The sequence below is a fragment of the Hesperophylax consimilis genome, chromosome 2 (genome assembly GCF_061612785.1).
Source record: "Hesperophylax consimilis isolate HC1 chromosome 2, BYU_Hcon_1.0, whole genome shotgun sequence".
NCBI classification, from domain to species: Eukaryota; Metazoa; Arthropoda; class Insecta; order Trichoptera; family Limnephilidae; genus Hesperophylax; species Hesperophylax consimilis.
The window spans coordinates 24,559,414-24,583,735 of record NC_142837.1 but is presented as its reverse complement, the minus strand read 5'-3'; the positions used below and the strand labels follow the sequence as shown (position 1 = coordinate 24,583,735).

The 24,322-nt window shown below is 32.7% G+C and overlaps 1 protein-coding gene across 1 annotated transcript in view; it reads right to left on the bottom strand.

The window, feature by feature from the left end:
• The window catches only part of Syt4 (Synaptotagmin 4), a 74,356-nt gene extending 52,795 nt beyond the window's left edge, over window positions 1–21,561 (bottom strand). The window contains exon 1 of the mRNA XM_089641763.1: window positions 21,203–21,561. Coding sequence (XP_089497889.1) covers window positions 21,203–21,248 — 46 coding nt within the window. The 5' untranslated portion in view covers window positions 21,249–21,561. The remainder of the gene's footprint in view (window positions 1–21,202) is intronic.
• Between the last annotated feature and the right edge of the window lie 2,761 nt (window positions 21,562–24,322).

Sequence of the window (24,322 nt, the reverse complement as noted above, 5' to 3'; positions counted from 1 at the left end):
TGGAGGTATTAGAACTATTCCATATCACAACGTCCTGTCTTATATGTTGTGATCTCATTTTTTCCTCTCTTTTCCTTAGTCTTACCTACTACAAGAAAGAAGAAGATGTCAAAATTTTCCATATTCATAATATTGTCGTTGTCAATGGTGGTTCATTTCATCTTATTACCTACAGTTGGATCATTATTCTTGAAAATTGGCCACTTGCAATCGAGTAAATTGCATCCCTTAAATCAGTGTTGTTGTTAACACATAATTGTATTGTTAGATGTACATCTAAAATCTATGAACTTAGAGGTGATATATGAATTGAGATCTTCACTAGAAAATATCAGCAAGTAAGCTAAGACTCTCCATCTCTCTACTTGTCTCCCTTTTCAACCCAATCGGATGATATTTAAAACTGGATAACAAGTTACAGTTCTTATACGTTTGTCGTTTCGCCACTCGGGTGAAAACACGAAACTGATTGATATTATATGTTTGGCTGAGTAGGCAGTAGGCACTACTCACTTCAACAGTGAATAAATGTTTTTAAATTTTGCTGTGTAAAAAAAGATCTTCTGCGATTATTATTTTCTTTCTCCTGCGCTGTAACCATTAACTATTGCGTTAGTACAGCAGTCTGGTGGACTTTAATATCAAAGATTGTATTGATCCTGAGCCAAATGGAAGTAGATGACTTATTTGTTATTGGACAAACGAAAGAGATAGAGATGAAATAACCGAATTATGAATTGAATTAATCGAATCAATTAGATCTGATCAAAAGAGAACATAACTAATAGATTATTAGATCAAATAGAAACTCAATACGTTGGTATTATTGTATTTGTGAAAAGTTTTACTGACTGAAACTAAGTCAACAAGTTTTTGTGCCCTCTGTTTCCCCTTCTCAAAAATTTCTCAGCTTCTGGGATGCAATTTAATAGAAATTTTTTTAGGTAAGTATAAATCTAATCTCAGCTTTAATTTAGCCTTCAGCTTTGCCGGCAAGAAGATTTTATATATTTTTCAATCTTTTTGTCAGGCAGCTCATCGTCTGAGATGAGATTTCTAAAAATAAATCTTCGCAAGATACCGGATTGCCGACTTAAAGGGATTATTTTGAAGAATTTCATTTTACAAAACAGATAATCTATTTATTATAATGTCTATTCAAGCACTCTAAAAAGATGAGCTCTGACCTCACGATATTTACACAAATTTTCTGTCCGGAAATTCTTCACAGATTAACTAAACTCATAGACTAAATTATACTAGACACGGCATATTCATTTAAAAATAACCCCAACACAATTTTGGTTTGGTTCACATGCACATTTATGAAAAGGCCCACGCATTATATCGCAATTCGAAATGGGCACTGTACATTGCGTTTTACCTTTTGTTGGTCTATTTTGCTTCTCAGCTATGCTGGGCAAGTTCATTTTTTCAATCACAAAAATAACCGAGTAATAAAATATTTAAATTTGAATTATGTCCATATTACAACACCTCTGAGAACAAATTCTCCGTGATTTCGCTTACGAGTTTGAACGCTTGTACAAGGAGTTTATACAGAGTTGGGTTGTTAAGCTCATCTACATATTTGTGACGTACGCTACGTGGCGTTATTTTTAAAATGAATTTAACTAGACAGGGCTAATCTAGTATAATACATCAATGACTAAACTGCTTTAAGCTCGTATGGTTATTTCCATCACGAGCTATGGAGCCTTGAAAAATCAAAACAACTTAAGAAATATATAAATTGTTTCTTTGTATTTTTTTTAAATAAAGTTTTATTAAATGTTTTAACATAGGATATCTACTGAGAGACTGAATGAAATATATAATGAAATTGCATAGTAATATAATGAAATGAAAATAATTTTACATATTATATTCATAAATATAATTGATACTCGTAATCGGGGTATAGGTAACTAGATTTTCCAAAAATTGTTTTTTCAAATGATAATACCAATGCCCAATTAACTACTTCGATTTCCCAATAATTAACCATTCTATTTCAGTCCTTGTTCAGCCTCCATTAATTTCTTATTACCCGGAATTGAAATGCGAAACTATTGTTATTACCAGTTAATAATTAGTGGTATCAATTTTCTTTAATCTAATGACGGTATTAATATCCAGAGAGACTCGCAATCCCAGACGGTGAATAAAATGCTAAGGGTGCTTTATTCTTTGCCAAATATGTTTGAGCGCTGGTAACCATTGTTGTATTATATAGTCAATGTTGGCTACGAATAAAGTTTCCTCAACTCCATTTATCAACATTTCAAAAAGCCGTGTTTAATAAATTACTAGAGCATTTTAATCAACCACATGTAACACAATATATTACTCATGTGATAATGCGCGTCATTCATGTATTGACCATTAATATTAAAAGTCACAACGAAAAATTTTATTTTATTTTATTTTATTTGGGAAACAAACAGTTATACAAATATATTTTAATACAAATCATTTTTAACAAGTTGCATAAACCAGTAAAGTTTCCACAGAAGATTCATTTTATATATAGGTAGAAATACATATGAATATAAATAATACAATACAATATAAATACTAACTAGTAGAAAAGGAAAATCTCCAAAAAATGAAAATAAAAAAACTACAGATTCAACCCATACAAAAACAATACATACACTAACACTACTAAGTTATAATTACATTCTTATAATTACTCTGAAATGGGTCGCAGAATAGAGATAGATTTACGGGGCGCTTTTTCACGCTATGGTATTTAGGTGTGTTTGAAAAAGTGCGGAATCAAGTTGTTTTTGTGGGTACCTACCATTGGTTTTTTAAATCATGGAAAAAACTATTAAAGCTTTTATTTATGTATTAATTAACGCCCTTTTCCGGGGCTTTATACATCGTCATTTATATTCACCGGGACATATGAATATTAAGAAATATACATTATTTATTGTACAAAACTGAATTGTTTCATTAACAACATTTTATATTTGTTTAAAGATAAATTGAAGATGTCCACTGACTTGATATAATTGTTTCCGTCCATTAGTATATATAGTTAGTCCCAGAATTTCTGCACTGAAATAAACCCTGACTTCTAGTATTACGTTGTGGAATCCGGAAGCTTATCAGTTCTAGCAATATCGGACTATCGACTTAGGGGGTATTTCACTATCTCTGATTATGTTCTGACCCCAGCACTAATCCGCGGAATAGTCATTTTTTCGTTTTCACAATATCTGAATAAAGCTAACGCTCGGGTTAAAGTTAGATTTGACTAATCATTGTTCGAACTTCACGTTAGGCGCTATTCCTCGAATCAAAAATGGCGTCAAAACATTCCGAGTTTAACAGCTGAGAAGTGAGTCGAATTTTGTAGAATGAATTTGAATGCTTGTATGATCCATCCTGAATTATTTGATTGTGTTCAAAATAAGAAACAATGTATTAATTCGACACGAATCTATCTAAAATGACCTGATAATCAACATAACATAACCAAACAAATGCACACTTCGCGGTGTACGGACTGTGACGCATGACAGCCGTGGCAGTAGATGGAATAACTGCAAACATTTTGCGATGTTGCCAGACTATTTCGAGTGTTATCTATCCGGAAGCTAGAAACAATGGTGAAACGGTCGCCGTTGAATAACGAAGTTATTCTGATCTTTAAATCCAGCCAACGGATAGCTAGTCAGATATTTAGCCCGACATAGTGAAATACCCCCTTAATCATTTAGAATTTTATATAGAAATATCAAGTCAGTGAAAATTCATCTAACTGACAATTTGAGCATATTCATATAATTTAACAGAGTGCGGTAGTTCAACATAATTGCTGCAATGCCCATTTTAAAATTTATAAAACGTAAGAATTTGTTTTGTATTCTTTCAACAGCTTGTACATGTACATTATAATGTGGGTTCCAGACAGGAGAATTGTACTCAAGTTGGCTTCTTACTTAGGCAAAATATAACAATTTAATACTATATAATATATAATAATTTATATTGTTGAAATTTCAGTTTTTTTTTTTATTAAAATAGCATTAAAGCTTATTCTTCTCTCAATTTTTTGTCTTTACTGAAGTGGGAATTTAATTCTTTATGAGGCTTCGCAACAGTTTTGAAAGGATGATAACGTTTTATCTTTTTGTAAACGATAAAAAATATTTTTTGAAAATAAAATAAACACTTTGTATTTAACCACGAATATTTATTATTTTACACATCGACCGGTTTCGCTTAAACCAAGTTTCATTAGGATATAATAATTATTAGATCCTGATGAAGCTTGGTTTAAGCGAAACCGGTCGATGTGTAAAATAATAAATATTCGTGGTTAAATACAAAGTGTTGTTTTATTTAAAAAAGATATAATGTTTAACCACAAAGTAATTGCTTCTTATGAAAAAAAAGATAAATATCTCATCCATTTACTCACGCAGTGACAGTTTAAAGTCATGATTGTTTTCAATGTCAAAGGAATACAAGCTCTCACAAGCTCGCCCTTTTCAATTAATAAAAATTAAGAAAAATAAAGGAGCATTTCATATTAACACAAAAACATCAATGAACCACAAAATGGTTGAACACTTAGAAATGTGTCGCGTCAAATCACCGAAGTCTGTGAATAAATACAATACACTATAATGTATTTATGCGTCAACAGTAAAAAAGCATCTTATTATTGAATTGGATAGCGATAGTGCCTGTTTCACAAAACAAGGGAAAAGAAACCGCCTACCCAGGCGGTATGGCGGAATTGGCGAGGTAATAGTTTCGCGCTAACTGCGAAAGCTCACCGGCGCGGCGGAATACCGCTTGGTGTTTATCGCTACCCACTGCGGCAGCGAATATTGCCTAAAAGTGAATTGGCCTTAAAATAGAGCAAAAATCTCTTGAAATGAGATATGTAGGTAGAATAGAAATGCCATGATTTTTTTAATATCTGTAGCATGTTAAATAAAGGAAACAGAAGTGTTTTTTATGATTTTCACAGCAAACTTTTAGGTTTTTTTATCAAAGTAATTTTCATAAAATTACTTTTCAACTCAAAGAAAGATTATACAAAAAAAAATATTTGTTCCATCCTCAAAGATGTTATTCTGTTCAGGATGCAATGTTTGGGCAGATTTTTAGCACACTGCTAGTCAATCCAAGGGAGCCCGTCATTGTCTCAATACAAAGGACTGTCCCATCAAAACCGTGGTTTCAACAATTCCCCCATTTTTTTCAAAAAGAAATATCGGCAATTATTCGAATGCAAATTGGACATTGTTATTTACCTTATCACCTAAAATGTATGTACTTGACTCATTACTACGTACTTTCTGTGTTCAGAAAGTAGACTCCTCAGTTAACATATTTTTTGCTTGTCCCTCTATCAACAAATATCCGCTCTTCTGTCGAGCTTTATCTAAAATTACATTCCCTTCCTTCAACATCTTATCTCTTCTAAGTGTGAACTCGACTCCAACCTTCCATACAGGATGTCCGGAGGTAAAGTGCACAAACTTCGTGAGTTGAATCTACATGATAGTTGTAATATTCTCGATCTTTTTTCCATTCTTTTATTTGTTTAAAAACAATATAAAATTTTCTTCTCTCTTGGCTATGACCGATATTTAATTTTTTTTCTAAGGCTTTGCATATGTGTTCGCAGGGATGGAAAATTCCTCCCCTACAACACATAAGCCTCCATGAAAATTGGACCCTTAATTTCTTTGATATCTACAGAAAGCTACTTAAAGCTCTCTTGTACTATACATCTTTATGGACATATGTACTTAACTAATTAATACGTTATTTACGAACTTGAACGCAAATATTTTCGTATTTATATTGTAATTGAATTCCATCAAACGTTGTGTAATTTTTTTGATTTATGATATAGGATTTTAATTACTTTCATTTTGTGGTAACCCTCTCGGTTCTGATCAAGGCGTTGCGTTTCAAAATTTTATTGGTCCTTCCATTGCAAACCTAGACTTTAATGATTTCTCTGAATGAGCTAGCTTCCCTATTGTAACTATTCTGATTCCCTGCACCCTAACAAAGTCGTAGTTAATCGCAGGTAGAAGATATTATACATGTTTATTTGAACAGGTGATTAAATATAACTCAAATGGTTAATTGTTAGTAAATTTGATTTTGGTAAACTCTTGTGTCTGTTTGGCGCCACTCCTTTATGATTCTGATGCTATAAGGTACATGTAAAGATTGATTTAGTAGGTTAATGTAATTAGTTAATTGCATATTTGACGAACTCGGAATAGCCCATTTGCTGGCATAATTTGGCTCCTAACCTCCTACAAGTAAACGAGATGATCGTGAGTCAACGAGAAATTCGCACAATCTTTTGACACGGTTCATTGATTGGTGCCTAAATCACCGCGTCCCAATGAACCTTCCACGTCATCATGCACTGCCTTCAAGTTTCCCCTCGGGTCCCGATACCCCCAAATTCCGATCCCTCCTTGGACTACAATTTACTTAGGGCGAACCGGTTTCGTCCTATATACAATCATATACTCACGGTTGGTGTGGACTTACGGGTCGTGAATCCTCATTCCACGTTTAAGAGAAAATGCGAGAATAGTCCAGAAGACCTAAAATGCAAGCTGTATGCAGGTCCGCATTCTCCAGTAAACAGTACATACGAATAAATACATGTATACATACGTTTTGGGAAAGGTTTATAACTTGCAATACAAGACTATTTGTCTCGCATCCCAAGCTCGGATCTCGTGCCAAGAACTCTGCGAAGCTCTAGGTTTGGTAACCGAATATATACGTAATAATAAGGTGATACTAATAAATAATAGTAAAATAAGATCTTATTGATAGTTTGTTTTGGAGAGCTATCGAACTCCAGGCTTTTTGTTTGGTTTTGACGTTTTTATTTAAGAGAATCGTCATCTCTATTTTGTTTGGTTAATGGTCTTGTTATAGGAGCGACCACTGCCTCCTATTTGATGAACTGTATTTTTCTTTCCCCAGGATTCAACATTAGATTTAGTTCATCCTATCCCGTGATTTTTCAACTGTTTCATGTGATTGATTGCCACATAAGAGGGTACACGACTCTCAACTGTCTCAGGCAACTGATGGGGGTCTGTATGAGCACCCAATCAATAATATTCAAATGTTTCGTATAATTATCCGATATAAATCTTTCTAACCCGTGATTTTTCAATTGTCGATTGTGAATGATAGGTATTTGTAAGCACGCAGCTTCCAGCTGTTTCAGGTAACTAATAAAAATCTATGCGACTATCTAACCAATGGTATTTAAATGTTTCATGTTATTTCGATATAAATCTTGCTAAACCGTGACTTTTCAATTGTCGATTGTGAATGATAGGTATTTGTAAATACGCAAAAATCGCTGCACATTGTACAATGACATCCTGGTAATTTTCTTTATAACCCTGATAAATTATCTAGTTACGGCCAAGGTCGTTTTCAAACTATGCGGTTGACACAGTTCTCCAGTGACTTTATTTATAAACATATCGAATAATATAAACACCTCCTTTGACACACTAACCCAGATGCGAGACTGTTTATTTAAGAAATATTTCTACTTCTCCTCGTAATTCAGTTATGTTACCTTTTTTTGTGCATAGTTAATTAAAATATTTTTAATTCCTTTTTTGAAGTTAGACTATTATTTCATTTTCCGAATTTAGTAAATTTACTAGAAGTTAAATGAAGAATAAATATAAATGTATATATTTAAGTACACATATCTCGATTGTCAAAATATGTTAAATAAGAGTACATATATTAATAAATAAATATAAAATATATGATTCTACATAGTCTTGAATATTAATAAATACATATTTTCTTTTTCAATAAAATAGATATGTCCTCGGGTAGGTATTAAAATCGCTACCATTTCGATGCTTCGATTAATAAATAAAATACATATATATAATTACATTACACATATATATATTCTTTATATACAATATATTATTTTATATTTATATATATATATACACAAATACACAATATACATATTTTAATGTGTAATTCTTTGTTTTGTTGTTTTAATAATTTAAATGATATACCATGATCAGCTGTGCCTCCTCACTCCTTGGGCCTGAAAATTATTTATAAAAGGAAAACTCACCCCCTACAAGATTTTTCCGGTTGGGAGGTACACAACAAATCTTGTCGAAGAAAATCCTACCTAATTAACTGTATTTTTCAACTAATTTCAAAATAAATCTTTTCGACTATTTTTTCTATTTAATATTTTATTTCTTGCTTGATTCATATAAATTAGCTGATATTTAATTTTTCTTCCGAACGTAATCCTAATCCAGAAAACCCGTTGATTTGATAACACCTTTCTAATTTAGGCTTTTGAATGATAGCTGTTTCAAATTCTCTTTTTCGAAATGGTAGGTTGATGTTAAAATTCCGGTTAAAACGACAAACACTTTTAACACTGTCGCTATACGCACGATGGATTTTAATTGATCAATTTATTGATTCTAAATTTCTCCTTTATATAAATTTATAAGAAAATTTATTCCAAATTGCGCAAACTTTTAATTAACTCGATTTTTAATAAATTAAATTTTTTTTTAACTTTTACTTTTAGAACAAAGGTTTAGGCGTTTATTATTATTGAACCCTTTTTTTTGTTTTTGTGTTTCTTTTAACCTAAGATGAAAGTATTTACTATTTATAATTTTAAACAAAATTATAATCTATTTTTAAATATTAATTCACGAACACGTTCACTATAGATTAACGATAAGACTCTTAATTAAATTTGAATGTTTTCACTTTGAATGAAATAATTATTTTTAAAATTTAAATAATTCACAAGTAACTTTGTTGCACTTTTCACTTTACACTTTTAAGCACTGAATTTAATATCTATCTTTTTTAACACTGTCTGATTAAATTAAACAGACTTATTAAAATTTCACTGATTTTAGCACTTGTACTATTCACAAATTCTCTAAGTCCAGGGACTTATTTAAAATTTAACACTTAGACTTGTTCAAAATTTAACACTTATAGATATTTCACTGTCAATTTTTACCAAGAAACGTAGTACTGCGGCGTATGCACCTCTTCAAAAAACCTCGACTGACTATCCCAAAACTGGTGTGTACCTTTATTTTATACCCCTCTCAGGTTCCAAAAGACGTATCTGAATTTCATTTGATAATCAATTCTATCTTTTAACAACTCGCAAATCCGAACATACCTTCCCCTAATTTCAATTGTCTCTTCATACGATCTTCTGTTTTCCGGCTCTGGGCGGTGGTCAGTTTTTATCTCACGACTCTAAATCGATAGGGTCCGAATCGGGTAAGTCTGCGTTAATCGCCCAAGCTTCCTTTGTCCCCTGTTCATACAAAATGTAGTTAAAATTTCATGATTTTGCGTTCCTTTTTTTTCTCAATTCGCGATAGGTCCATCCTCAATAACATATATATACATCTCAATTTTATGCATCTCGCGTGAAAAATGATCAAATCCGTGTTGAAATCTTTACTATGCATTTTTGAATTTCGATTTGTCTAAAATCTACTTAATTTTATTGTCACCTATATGAGCTTTTCCATTTTCACCCGTACCTTCTCTCTTTATGTCGCAGATTTGAGTTTTCCTTATTTTTTTGGATTTTCTTTTATTCGCGACGTTTTCCTGCACAATTTTCTTCTTTATTCTTTTGTTATTTCTCATAACTCTATAACTAATTATTTTCCAAGTCGTATTTATTTATTTCTCGGATAAATTTGAATTGTATCACTTTTCCCCACTTGGATCATTCTTTATCACCGTTCTTTACCCTTTCTTTTATCTTTTCTCCACTTTTTCCGATGTGTGTGGTCTCCAGGAAAATTTCATACTTCATTTATTATAAATTAATATATAATTTTCCACACTTCTATGGGAGATATACCTAATTAGACTCTGGGATATCTGTCATTTTTATTGTTTTATTCAATCTCCGCCCAATTTTCTATCTTTGTCATACAAAATATCACATAAATCATACGTCTGGACATCTGTTTACGTCTTGAATTTATGTACTACGGTCGTAAATTTAATTTAATTTTAGAGCCATTAGTTTTAATCTCTTTTGCCTTATCTAAATATCTCATAAGCCCAACGTTAAAGTTAATCGCTTTTCTAATGGCTTATCACCTTAACGTAAATAAGAATCATGTTCGAATTTCGATTGTTTATCCTCTGAAATACACATGAGACTGTCAACCTTTTACCTCATGTCACTTTTTCTGCAGTCTTGTGTAACTCTAATATCTATCTACCCTGATGATCATGTAAAATGCCTACGTTTCCTGAATTTAATCTATCGCTATATGTTTAGTTTTATTGCCTTTCTCTGATACTCAATTTTCAAGTCCCTAGGACCTTTGTAGCAGCTCAAAATCTCTGTATTATCCTTCCATTCGGTCGCCGCACTTTTCTAAAATGTCTATTTTTTTGCGAGATTTTCATTCAAAATTGATTTACCAATATTTCCGCTTCATCTTCAATTGATAACGATTAGTTTCCATTGTTTCCAAAACTCTCACCTCTCTTTAGTACGATTTTTATCGAACTTGACACCCTCCTTCTGTCATAAATAATTGTACTACAGTTGAAAATTCTGCCAGTAATTTCCCTAAGTTTTTCCGCCCTCTCTTATACTATCACGTTTATAATTTTTTTCATTGCATTTTTGTGTGTGTGCTTTACAACTTGTAAAACTTCCAAAGCCCTCGATTTCAATGGTTCGATACCTCATAAATGTCTCAGTTATTGTAAACATTCCCAGGACTTGTTCCCTTGAACGTCAATGTTTACTCTATAGTGCATTTACCTCTAATTTTTGTGGGAAAGAAGAAGCCATTACGTATCTTTTTTATCGCCGGGTCCAAAGTTCATTTCTTTTGTCTTCCGTAGACACACGCCTTTCCGTTCACTGATTGGTTACTCAAAATTTTATAGCTTTCGTTTAGATCTAATTGGCTGACACCCTTCAATATTTATTTTCAGGCCTAGATAGGGGGTTCCTTTCTCGTCTTAGACGATTTTACGACCTCTCTGCTTTCGTCCCGGAACCTTGATTTAATTCCAACTATTACAGGTGCCTATTGCAAGCAAACTGAATTACTTTTTAAATCAACAGATGTCGCTAGAATGACGGTTTTCATAAATAATTTGTATATTTTTTTGCAGCTATGGTTTATCTGTTTTTTCACTGTGATTTAAGCCTTTCATCACATAGTACAACTAAAAAAGATCAATAACTTTACTAAAAATTGTCACTGGTGGACTAAATAATATTCTTCAATGTAAGAAGTTATTTATCTTTTTTACTTCTACCATCATGTAGAATCACCTCATGAAGTTTGTAGACTTTACCCCCGGACACCCATTTAAATAAAATTAATTTATAAATTAACCCACCCTCACACCATAATATGAAATGATGGCCTAGAACACCCTTGAAGGGTGAAATACAAAGAAAATTAGTTTTAAGTTAAAAAAGTGTTTTAAAAGAAGTATGTTATATGTCGGTAGAAATTCGGAATGCGAGGTCTTAATAATGCAGTCTGGGGCGTTGTCACTGCAGACATTGTGTATGCAAAAATTAAATGGATTTAAAAATTAATTCGTTTCTCTTTAGGTCGCCTGCAGAGATAGGGATGTCAACTTCTACTCAGGTTTCGAAGGGAGGATAATAATTTAAATAAATCAAATATGTACCATTAGTTGATGAGCAACTAATGAAAGAAAATAGTTTTTTAATAATGAGTTCCCCAAAATCTACCTTAGCGATATCCGATACGTTTGTGCATAATATCGATTGATAGTTAAGTTCGTAGTATAAGTCAATATTCGTAACTTTAATGTTTTTCTAATATTTATTTAAAATATGTATTTTAATGTTATTGTATGCATTGTACTGTTGTATTGATTTTTTTTTACATTAGCTCCAGACAGGAAGCCCGGAAAAAATGATGTCTCTCATGTCTTATGTCATCTTTGGGGATGCTTAGCGGTATGAGGGGTTGGTAGGAATCTGGGGTCAGTGTGTCCAGGAGTAACGGACGTATAAATCCGTTTCTCCCACTGCGGTGCAAGGCGATGGATCGATAGAGCCCTGTTGGAGATGTTAAAAGGTCTCTCTCAGCAAGCGTTTCCCGATTCAGTAGATGAGCAGACGCAACCAACGCCAAAACCTAGACAAACCTGACCCCGTGAACCCGTGCACCCCTGCTAAGACACCAAACGTAGCGAACCACTTAGGTTGACATATGGTAGAGGTGTCGGTTATCCAATAAATGGTTCCCGGGCAGCGGTACCCATACTCGCCTCTCAAATTGAATACCAACTTCACAAAAGTTTCAATTTATTAAAAATTATTTTAAAATAATATTTCATGAATGGAGTGAAGATAAGGCATCAAAAGTCCCTAGAACCACTGACCTAGTATTACCCAGACCAGGGGTCTCCAAACTTTTCAGCCGGAGGGCCACATTCCAGTGAGATCGGAGGGCCAAAACCGTTTTAATTTCTAGACACCCATATTTTCTGTACTAGGGAGGGGGGGGGGGGGGGTAGACAATAGAATTTTCAGGGATGAAAATATAGCTTTAGATAATGTAGCTTTGAAGATAATTTTTGATACTCGTTTCTCAGACCTTGATATCATTGCGAAAGATTAGTAATTAAATAAAGATTTTTCAAAAAAATCCTCTTGATATATTCGCGCGATACTTGTGGACGCAATGTATTGGTGCCAAGTACCTCGCCAACGAGCATATTTATTTATTGGCACGAAAAAATTCGCGGAGTTTTCGCCCCTTCTGAGCAAGGTCTTAGCTATTAGCTGTCGCGGGTCCTTGATGACATTGGTCATAAGATGTCGCGGGCCGGATGGATGACACTGGCGGGCCGGATACGGCCCGCGGGCCGTAGTTTGGAGACCCCTGACCTACACAGTGCGTGTGTATCATATTGCTATTATTATAAATACTATTTAATTACTATAGGCTTATGAAAAACTTTATCAAGAAAAAGTGCATTGCTTTTTAGCGTTTGTCAGTCTGCGCTGAGCAAATTTGTCTTCCAGCAAGTTCGTTCCAATGTTCACTACTAGCTTTGTGAAGATCATTTTTCAATCACGAAATTGAGGTGGTTAGAAATATTTTAGGTAGGGGCTCTCGCGGACTCTTGTCATTAATATTTTATTATGACATATGTATGATAAAAAAATATATATCCTATAGATCGCTTCAAGGCGGCGTATCGATAAAAGTAACATCAATTGAAAAAAATATTACATTTCTTTCTAGAATAACAACACTTTTGCCAAACACTGAACGATCTCCATATGTAGTGACGCTTTTAGGGTAGCTATTGATCAATAAAATTAACAAATTACATCATGGAATTTAAGTGATAACTTTTTGCTTTGTTTTATATTGTAAATACTAGCATTTATATCTAAGCTTTCGAAGCGAGGCATCGGAATTCGATGGGAGTTGTATTATTAAATTACCCCTAGGTTGTGTTAACTTTAGACCATTTATTTATAATGATACATGGTATATACTTAAGGGAGCTAGTCTATTGTTATTATATATCGATGCTCATATCTCATGAGAATACACTTTGACTACTAACGTTGCAAAGCGGTTACTGAAGAGCTCGATTATGACAAAATTCGATATTTTTTAAGGCAATTTAAAAAAAATAAAATATAATAACTCGACTATTTTACACACCGTCTCAATATAATGTAATATTATACGAAATATCTCATGTATAAATTTGAACGCCCGTCTGAATAAAATTGACACAAACCTACACCCCTTGACCTATCTTATAAATTTATTTTATTAAGACGTTACGAATCTATGAAATTGACCAAAATATAGTAGATACAAAGTAACACTATGTTAATCGAATTAATGGGTAAAATCCACCCGCAAACAGTATTATACTATAACCGCCGAGCTCCGAGGACCTTCGAGTCTTCGAGCATGATGTAACAATGTTCACTCGGTTCGATCATTATCGAGTCAAAAAAATGTTATTTGGAGCAGAAGTTTCAAGTACGATGTACATACAATGATAACGATTTGCGTAGGTTGCGATGAATTTATAAAGTAATGAAGAGAATGATATTGTTATTATATTATGATTATAATCACGATGATACGTGTTTGTGATAAAGATTTCACTCGAGAAAATGTTCAAGTTGACAACGCAATCATATTCGTATGTGATAAGTGATTTAGTTAAAATTGAGGTTTTTTTTTTAAATATTAGTTTTACATAATTATGTTACCATATAAAAGTCAGAATAACATAAGAGTATGTTTAAGGCTACGTATGAATGTGAAAGAAGCAAGGAGTGTGTACTATTTATTACCCTAACCAACAGAAATTATTTAAAACATGTATTTACGTTATTTAAATGTGCGTATATTGGAGGATTAAGATTATTGTCACGATATCGTAAAACAAACGATTTGATGTGAAACTGTAGGCTTTAAAACATGGCCATGGTGGATAGTTAGAAACCCGATGTGGGAAAATATGATAAACTGTAGGCTTTAAAACATGGCCATGGTGGATAGTTAGTAACCCGATGTGGGAAAATAAGATAAACTGTAGGCTTTAAAACATGGCCATGGTGGATAGTTAGTTTTTTTTTTTGTTTTTGAATCTTTATTTAGATGTATGCAAATTTTTTCATACATCTAGTAGGAAAATATAAAAATACAAGAAATAACAATTACATTTGAAAAGAAAAAGATAAATACACAAAATTATATTATATAAGATATCTAGGTGACTAAAATAATATTGGTGAGCTCAACAATCAAAAATTATTTTTCACATATAAAGCACATGTCCTACGAAAAGTGCTAAGGCTTGGGGCTTCCTTTATGACATTTGGTAGGTTATTATAAAGTTTTTGCCCTTTATAAAACGCGCTGTTTTGTGTGCATGAAAGTTTAGTTTTGGGAAGCCTAAAATCTCTGCGTCTTCTCGTAGGATAATTGTGAACATTTTCATGGTACATAACATTTGTTTGCAGATAATTTGGGAGCATATTATTTTGAAGTTTATACATCATTGTTAACGTATTATATATTATATGTTGTTTGGTTGTCATCATATTTAAATTTTGTAACATAATTTTAACTCTAGTAAAAATGTTGCATTTTAAAATCATCCTCATCCCCCTATTTTGTATAACCTGGAGTTTATTATTTTGGGCTTCGTTACATAAGAATAAAACACTAGAACAATAATTTAAATGCGGAGTAACAATAGAATTGTAAACAAGGCGCGTTGTCTTTAGATCCAAGTTATTTCTGATCCTTTTTAGGAATCCAACTTTTTTAGCAATTTTCTTTGTTATGTATTCTAAGTGTTCATCAAATTTTAATTTTTCATCTAATATTACACCCAGATATTTAATACTACTCACCCTTTCTATGTTTACGTTATCAATTTTTAGTATTGCCTGCTCGTTTCCCCCTACACTATCCACAATTAAAAACTTTGTTTTCATAACATTCAATTTTAGTTTGTTTTGGTTTAACCCGATGTGGGAAAATAAGATAAACTGTAGGCTTTAAAACATGGTCATGGTGGATAGTTAGAAACCCGATGTGGGAAAATAAGATAAACTGTAGGCTTTAAAACATGGCCATGGTGGATAGTTAGAAACCCAATGTGGGAAAATAAGATAAACTGTAGGCTTTAAAACATGGTCATGGTGGATAGTTAGAAACCCGATGTGCTAAAATAAGATAAAATAAAATATGTTACTTTATAAGGAATGTAATAGCATGAATTTAAAACAACTATTTATCATACAAACGCTATGCAGATTTTTTAACAATATTAGTTCTGCGAAAAGAACGCAACAAATTCGTACTACGAGAATTGGCTCTGGTCTGAACTTTATGGCAATTCACCCTAAATCCTCATTTGGGAAAAGACATTATTTATACCAGGCTCCACTTCTATTTAATAGCCTTCCAGATCACATTAAATTGCCAAATTCCTTGTGTACATTTAAAAAGAATGTTAAATTATTTCTGCCATCCGAGGATTTCCAACATATTCTTTCATCTTGTCCTTTTAAATTGTGGCATAATATTTTGAAAACGTTTATTTTTTCATCCTTTTATTTTTATAATGTAAATTATTTTTCTCTCTTTCTTTAGTCTCTGTTTTTTAAAATAATAGTTATTATCATTTTTCTTGCAATTAAATATCAAAGTATATCATGGTCACCCTACATGTTTACAACATTATACTATAATGAATAGGCTGATAGGTACCATGTAAGTATCCAATTCGTAGAAACGTCAATGTATCAATATTGTTATCTTAATATATAATCTTTGTGTTATTTTTTAAATATTTTGTAAAATTATTAACCTCAACACAGGCTTGTCCTAGTGAGGTTAAAAATTCTAACCTAAAAAAATTATACAATGTAAAGAAACGATAAATAAATAAAAAAAGATAAACTGCAGGCTTAAAACATGGTCATGGTTGATAGTTAGAAATCCGATGAGGGAAAATAAGATAAACTGCAGGCTTTAAAACATGGTCATGGTTGATAGTTAGAAACCCGATGTGGGATAATAAGATAAACTGCAGGCTTTAAAACATGGTCATGGTTGATAGTTAGAAACCCGATGTGGGAAAATAAGATAAACTGCAGGCTTTAAAATATGGTCATGGTTGATAGTTAGAAACCCGATGTGGGAAAATAAGATAAACTGCAGGCTTTAAAACATGGTCATGGTTGATAATTAGAAACCCGACGAGGAAAGTTGTGAAGTCCTGAGTTGCCGGGAAGTGAATAACTTCTTCTCAACCTCCCTTTTTTCCACCCCCGTGTCTACCCCATTTCGTCCAGTGTCACAAAATTACATAAAAAACATACTGTAGTGGTTTTGGTTCAGAATATTATTAGAATAGAAGATAAAGTGAACAAAAGAGGTATCATTTGAATATCAGAATGCTGTAAGCAAGAAGTTAGAAATATAGATTGAATGGAAGGTAGGAAAGGAAGGCAGGAAAGAAGATATGAAAGAAGTTAATGTAGTCACATGAAGAAAGAAGAAATCTGAAAAAAGATACGAAAACAAGTAATCGATATTTCTAATTCATTTTTGATATCGATTTTTCGCCAACTCGTGTTTTTTCATCAATTTCATTTATTTATTAAACTCTGGGAGATCAAGATGAATGTTATTTTGTAAAAATTCTTCCATTATACCAAAAACACAACCAGTTATCGATTGTGTTAAGAAGTGAGCGGAATCGACAAAACAAAATTAGATATACAAAAAAAAAGGAAAATTATATCATGATGATAGGATTGCCGAATATATAGGAGGGGGGGGGATGGATGCCCGCATATATAAATTCTTAATTTCTAGCGACATATAACATACTTTCATTGAACACTTTAAGCTTTAAGCTCTAAAAAAATGTATTTTTTTAGATAATTATAATTTTATAATTATTCAGATGCCAATTATAAAAGTAAGTAAGTATCAACCGTATTTACGAATCTCTCTTTGAAGCTATCTCCAGTAATCTTATTTTTGAACGAACCTTAAGTGCATTGAGATCTCCCGACTAAAAGTTAAATACGTACACCATTTCGCTACGGAGGTAATCACCAATGCAATTTCAATACCCTTTCCTTTATTACAGTCGTGTTCGTATCCTTTGTTATATCAGTGACTTTTGATGGACCAATCTCTCTACGCACAGCTGCCTTTGTCTTCCCCTTTTTGTTAGAACCTTCAAGCAGGGTCGTTTTAACATAATATATAATGTAAAATGAACATATTGTGAAAGTAACTTTTGTTAATTATGTAAAATAAAAACATGTTTATACTGTCTTTCCATGGAACCAACTAAATTGTTTTGTAAACGTATGATAGAATAGTGATTTATAAAAAATCCTGTATATTTTGTGCGTGTTTACCAACACCAAAAAGATTAAAAATTTAAAAAATATCCAATATAAATTAATTTCAAGTTACCCGTGTATTGAAACAATCGTAGTTAATTTACAATTTTATTGTTTTCTTATGTGCCTATTTTCCGCAATCTTTTAGCATCTTGAAAACTTATCTACGTTTTTGTTTTTATTTTTTATCGATATAACCATTTTTATTAATTTTTAAGACTAGTGTTTTTTAAAAAACGTAAAACTGGTTTGTAAATCGATTGAAGTATACATTAGAAACACAGTAATGTTGTTAAATAAATAACGGGACCAATATCAAATAAATAACTTTATATCGATTCTTGACAGCTTTCGTAAGGAATATATTTTGTTTAATTAATACTCATAAGCAATATATATGCATATACCTAATTACCTAGTCACAGATTCTCATTATCAATATAGGTACTCTTACTTCACCAAAAATCAATTAGCTGTTTTTGTAAGCTTCGTATTTATTTTATAAAAATAAAAAATTATTAAAAAGTTTGTTTCATTAGAGAGGTATTAATTTCGTTAGCAGTTAAAGTGATAATGTGCTCGTGGGCAAGAAAATGTCGAAGACACCTCAAGATAAATTTTATATCATGTTAAAATAAATAAAATCGACCAGAAAAGTATATAATAGGGGAAAATGTATAGATACAAATGAAAAATACAGTGAGAGTAAATATGACAATAACATGACACACAAGTGCTTTGAAGAAAGAGTCGGGATTCCCCAAATCGATATGGCACGATCAAGTGATTCAAATCGGGCCATGAAGAGTTGGAAACACGGAAGAAAAGTTGTGTGTGGATGTGGATGTGAATGAAGAAATGTTACTTGTCATTTGAATTGATCTGAGTTTTTATTTTATTTGAATTATTTAAATATTGGAGGCGCTGCTGAAAACCAGCTGTATTCTGGGTTCAGAATGTACAGTTGACAAGTGTCCTTTTTGTTTACGTTGTTGCCAAGCATATTGTACGGATATGTATCGTTTAATTTTTATAATTTCTTTTAATTAATACAAATTGTTTCAATTTCTACACAAAATAAAAAAAAATACTAACCTTTTAACAAAATGAAATAAACTTAAAAGCTCTCACGCTAATATGACACATTAAAAACAAACAAACCAATGAAACTTTTAAAATTTAAAGTGGTTTCCACAATTCGAAGGCTTAATGTTAAGTGGAGGTATTTTTTTATTTCTCGTATTCAATACTTAAGTAAACGTACTTGGAGTTTTCTCATTTCGGTGGAAGCAGCTTTCTCATCCCAATGAAAATTAAAATCGTAGTGAAGGCAACATTTCTCTGAAGGGTACCAGGTCTATTTTTGTACCAATTCAATTCACCTCTTTTTCAACTACAGACATTATTTAAGTATGAGTTCACATCACGTATTTATAGGAATCAATTTGTGAATCGTAGAAACTCATTCTGATATTATAATAATGTGTGTTGATCTGATTGGTTTGGGTTTCGCTTTGAATGTTGAAATTGCGTGGGTTTGAATATGGATGGGGTAAAAGATTTACTCATTATTATTATTATAGAAGACAGGTATTTGTCTTTTCAGACAAAGAGTGAGCCCATCTCAAGACTCTGTGAGAACAAAACATCTACTTAAATAATATTGTTTTTTAATTTGTGGTAGAAACTTTGAAAACGACTACATTTTTCAGCGTACATAACTGGGATTGTTTGCAAAGAGTGTTATAGTAAATAGTTAATGAATTATTAAATATATCTATTTGAATTTTACTTTTGTTTTCGGTAATGAGTGAATGCAAATCTGAAAAGCGGCAATTAACCCACATCCCGACATCTTACCCTGCTGATGACTCTCTGTCGATAACTATGCATTCTATCAACTAGTGGCAATGACGCGCACACACTCGTACCTAATATACACATGTATCTGAGATCGGATGACGTTACAGCAGAACTAAATGTCTGTAATAACCTGGGTACGAAGGATTAATCGTCAATAAAATCTTTTTTTAAAGTATTAACCTTGCCGGTTGATTTAAAAAAATAGAATAAAATTTTTACATATATTGTCAATAAAATTACTTTTCATTCCCAATATGCAAAATAAAAAAATTATACCGTTAGTGTTTTGCACAACGCAAAAATAAGTATTCTTTTAATAGTACGATTATACGTTTTATAGTATTGTTAAATATCTTAAAATTGATTAATTTGAATTATTTCAAAATTTATTCATTTAAAATAATACTTAGCTGGTTGTTTCACAGAATTTGGACAAATCATTAAATTTCAATGTTGATTTTAACGTTCTGCAAAGGTTCTATTCAAGATCTGTTATTATTTCAGTTTTGTGAAACATTTGGCCAATAATGATACAATAACAAAACTTGAATAGAACCTTCAAAGAACTAGAAAATCAACTTTGAAAATTGACGCATTGTTCAAATTCTCTGAAACAACACGTCCTTAGTATTTTGCGGAACGTTCCAGAGTGGAAGATACTTCCAGTATCGCCTTGGTGTTAGACCACCATTGGGAATTGAAGCGTTGCTTGAAATGGCTTTGGCCGTGTTTGGTGATCACATTTGAATATCCAGATACTCATCCACCTTCCTCTTCCCCTCCCCACTACCTTCAGCCTCACAACATACACCAAATGGAGACGCCATAATCTCGTTGGCTACGGACGGTTGGGAGCAGTTGGGATTCTTGTGAGCTATTCACATAAAAAAGTATCCCAAAAAAACGGTAACGTGATGTGTGACTGTTGCATAAATGATTGCGTTGTAAAATGTTACGATTGGACGTGAGTTATAGGTCAAATCATCCTGCATTTTTGGTATTTAAGGTATTTTTTAATCTATTCTATATTAATTTCAGTCATCTTATTTTTCAAGAATCGTACAAAAAACCCTGTACGTACGTGCTGAAGTATGCATAGAAAAATATGCACCCACGCATATTATTCGAAGATCAATATCTCAACAAGGTTTTCATGTGTGGATTGGATATTACAATGTTTTCTTCAAATGTAAACCTGGGGAATAGAACCAATGAGAAGATTCTGGTGCTGTGTTTGAATAGGTGACCTCATTATGAGATGAGAATTTGCAATCTACACTTGCAATGGCGCTGGACGAAATTACGTCTGCAATGTTACATGTAAAAACTCACCTGTCTCCAAAGCCGTGATCTCCGGTCCATCTTCCAGCATCTTCATGATGTTTGTTGTATAATTTTCTCAACACACAATATATAAGATTGACAGCTAATAGAAATCGTGTGAAACTGCGCGGTATATATCTAATGCAAGTTGTTTTTCTCACTAACAATACGCAGAGGTTTCAAGAGCCCATCACATTTTGTCTCAGCCCGAAAGAGAGGGAATAATCCCTCATAACCGGTAAAAAATGTCACGTTTATGTCGTTTTCGTTTCGTTTAAGATTCGTTTAATTTGCGTCTAGAAGTTCTGTAGGCGAGCGACGAACGTTGACAGCAGGAGCAGAGCACCTTAGCTTTGCCCACACGAACAGTCGACGGGCAATCAATAAGGTTGCGCACGCGCGCGCAGGGCAGCTTCTCTGGCGCCTCGAGGTGCGCGCCCTGTCTTGGCTACTTCAGTTTGTAGTGCTTGATGCCTTGCTAGCGCCTCGCGTATCTCCTGTCGTTGCTGCACTCCGCGTTACACACTCCTACATTATAGCACCCAACTTCCGCATCCGCATCCGGCAGGAGGCATCTTTGTAATCTTGCACTGAGAGCACTCCTTTTACTAACGAGCACACCTAATTATTCCGTTCCGTCTGGGCTAAACTTCGAATAATGAGGAACTGCAGTCAATTTTAAATATTTGTATATTTTTTTGACAATTTTATAATTACTTTTAAAAATTAAAATAACGACGTCACCGATGGCCATATTCAAAAAGCTTACGTTTTTTTCAACCAGAACTAGTATGGTAAGCGAGATGTTTTTTTATTCAATTATACCCGCTTTCAACATCGAAGGCAACTAGGTAACATATTAGCATCTCATCACTGATGTTAATCGATTAAAAGTGCAAAAATGCATACATGACCGCACCGATAATTTTTTTAAACTTTAATGTCTAAAGTACCCGTGGTTCTATCCTACTGACTTTCTCTTGGGAATGCTCGGTATGAACCATCTACGGGTCCGAAGAGATGTGCATATTGGCCACTTCTTCTAAATGATTCCTGGATGGTTTGAAAATCCGACTATCATGGAGAGTATTAGTCTCTATGTTCCTGATGGTTATCTCCGTCACCGACAGCATAGACTGTTTTATCTCCCGGTCTGCAGGACTAACTTGCCTGCAGGTCATGCCGGTGGGGAGAGCAGTCTTGCTGTTGAACAGAATCAATTCGGATATCGACATATTTAGCTGAAAGTGAAGCTGTCTTTAAAAGGCAAGCTCTATTGATGCTGGTATATGGATGATAATAGATGGAATTTACAGCAATAAAACAATATTACCGGTTCATTCTAAAATACCCACAAGAGATGAAGAGATTTTTAAATACCCCACAAAATCACCACAAGTTCATTTTCCTCCAAAATGAAACAAAATTCTTTTGAAATAATATATATTTTTTTATATTGTTGTTATATAATATATCGTCCTATTTTAGGATTTTCTCTTTCATTCAGACTTTAAATGAGGCTTTTTTTAATAATTTGCTTGTGAACAAAAATGAAATACAGTGTGTTCTGACAATTATTGTAAATATGATTTTTCAATACGGTTGGATATTCAAGAAATGCCCAGAATCCACGCATTTTCACCACAACAAAAGTTATCCGCTTAAAATCCCTATTCCTGAAAATCTTCGAAATTCTCCACAATTGGCGTAATTCTCCACAAATTGGTAACATTGGCGTGGATTTTGTAGACCATAGATATATTGCTGACGTACTTTGGTTCTGATTAATTAGCAGTATAAAATGGTGTATTTTAATTAGATGGTGTTTTATTCGTTATAAATTAACGATTGAAAAAATTACATGTAATAACATATAATAAAAATAATGTATTCAGAATCAGTGTTTGCTGTACAGGTATACAATGTTTGGTGACTAGGTGTGAATATCCAGTATTTAATTTAATTTATTTTTTAATTTAACGATTATATAACACATTGAACACACAAAACTTAACTTTGAACACCGCTCCTCCAATAAGATGGATTTCATAAACCAATACAACTATGACATCCACGTTTGGGGAAGGTAAGTTGTGAGGTAGAATGTCATCTACTGGGCTCATGTGATCGCTAAACATTTTTCATACTATATTTAGAGATAGGTAATTTGGTAATACTATGTTTTATTAGCTCCCGAAAAATGGAACTGTTCCGTCACTTTCTTAATACTATTAATTTAACTTACATCAGCCATGCGTGCTATATATATACATATATACAATATCATGAAAACGTAACACATTACAGTTAAATTCCGTACCTACGTGGTTTTATCACATATATGCTAACATATATGTTATTTCTTTGCTTCGGCATTGGGGGCTTTTCTAATTCCTACGGTTACGGCACGGCAACCGCACTAATAAAACAAAACAAAAAATGAACGTTCTTTATCACAATAATTCTAGAGCTCTTTCTTATGCACTACATAATAGTGTATAAGAAAAAGCATTGGTGATATTATTAGTACGAGCGTGAATTTAAAACATAAATATATTTAGTTTTGTCACAGCTGTATTTTTTGTATCATTCCTTCTTGTATTAACTTCGTATAGTACGCAATGTGTTGCAATTGGATATAATCCGTTAGTAAATATGTAAATAAATATAAACTTCATAGATAAGGACAAACTTTGGACAAAGACACCACAAATACCAGACAAAAAAGCATTCAACCACAATAACGATGGGGATTTTGGTGATTTTGTAAAATAAATATCTTAAAAGAATAAAAAATGTACATTTAATGCACAACTGTACAAATAATTACCTAAAAATTGCGTAATTTTTTAAACTATTTATTTTATTTTATTTCAAAATATTTCATTTAAGTTTGTTAAATTTAATTTAGTTTCAATAGAGTCCATTTTATTTGCATACATATATTTTGTCTTATAAAATTGCTAAATGTACCAGCACGGATAAGCACCCAGTGAGGCTCACATTACCAAATAATATTTTTTGAAAACATAATGCAAATGACTGGTCGGTAGCTGAGTTGACATCCCGTTTGGGTCCCACCCAGGCGTAGAATGTTCAATTCCTCGGCAGGCTAAGTCCTCCATCTCA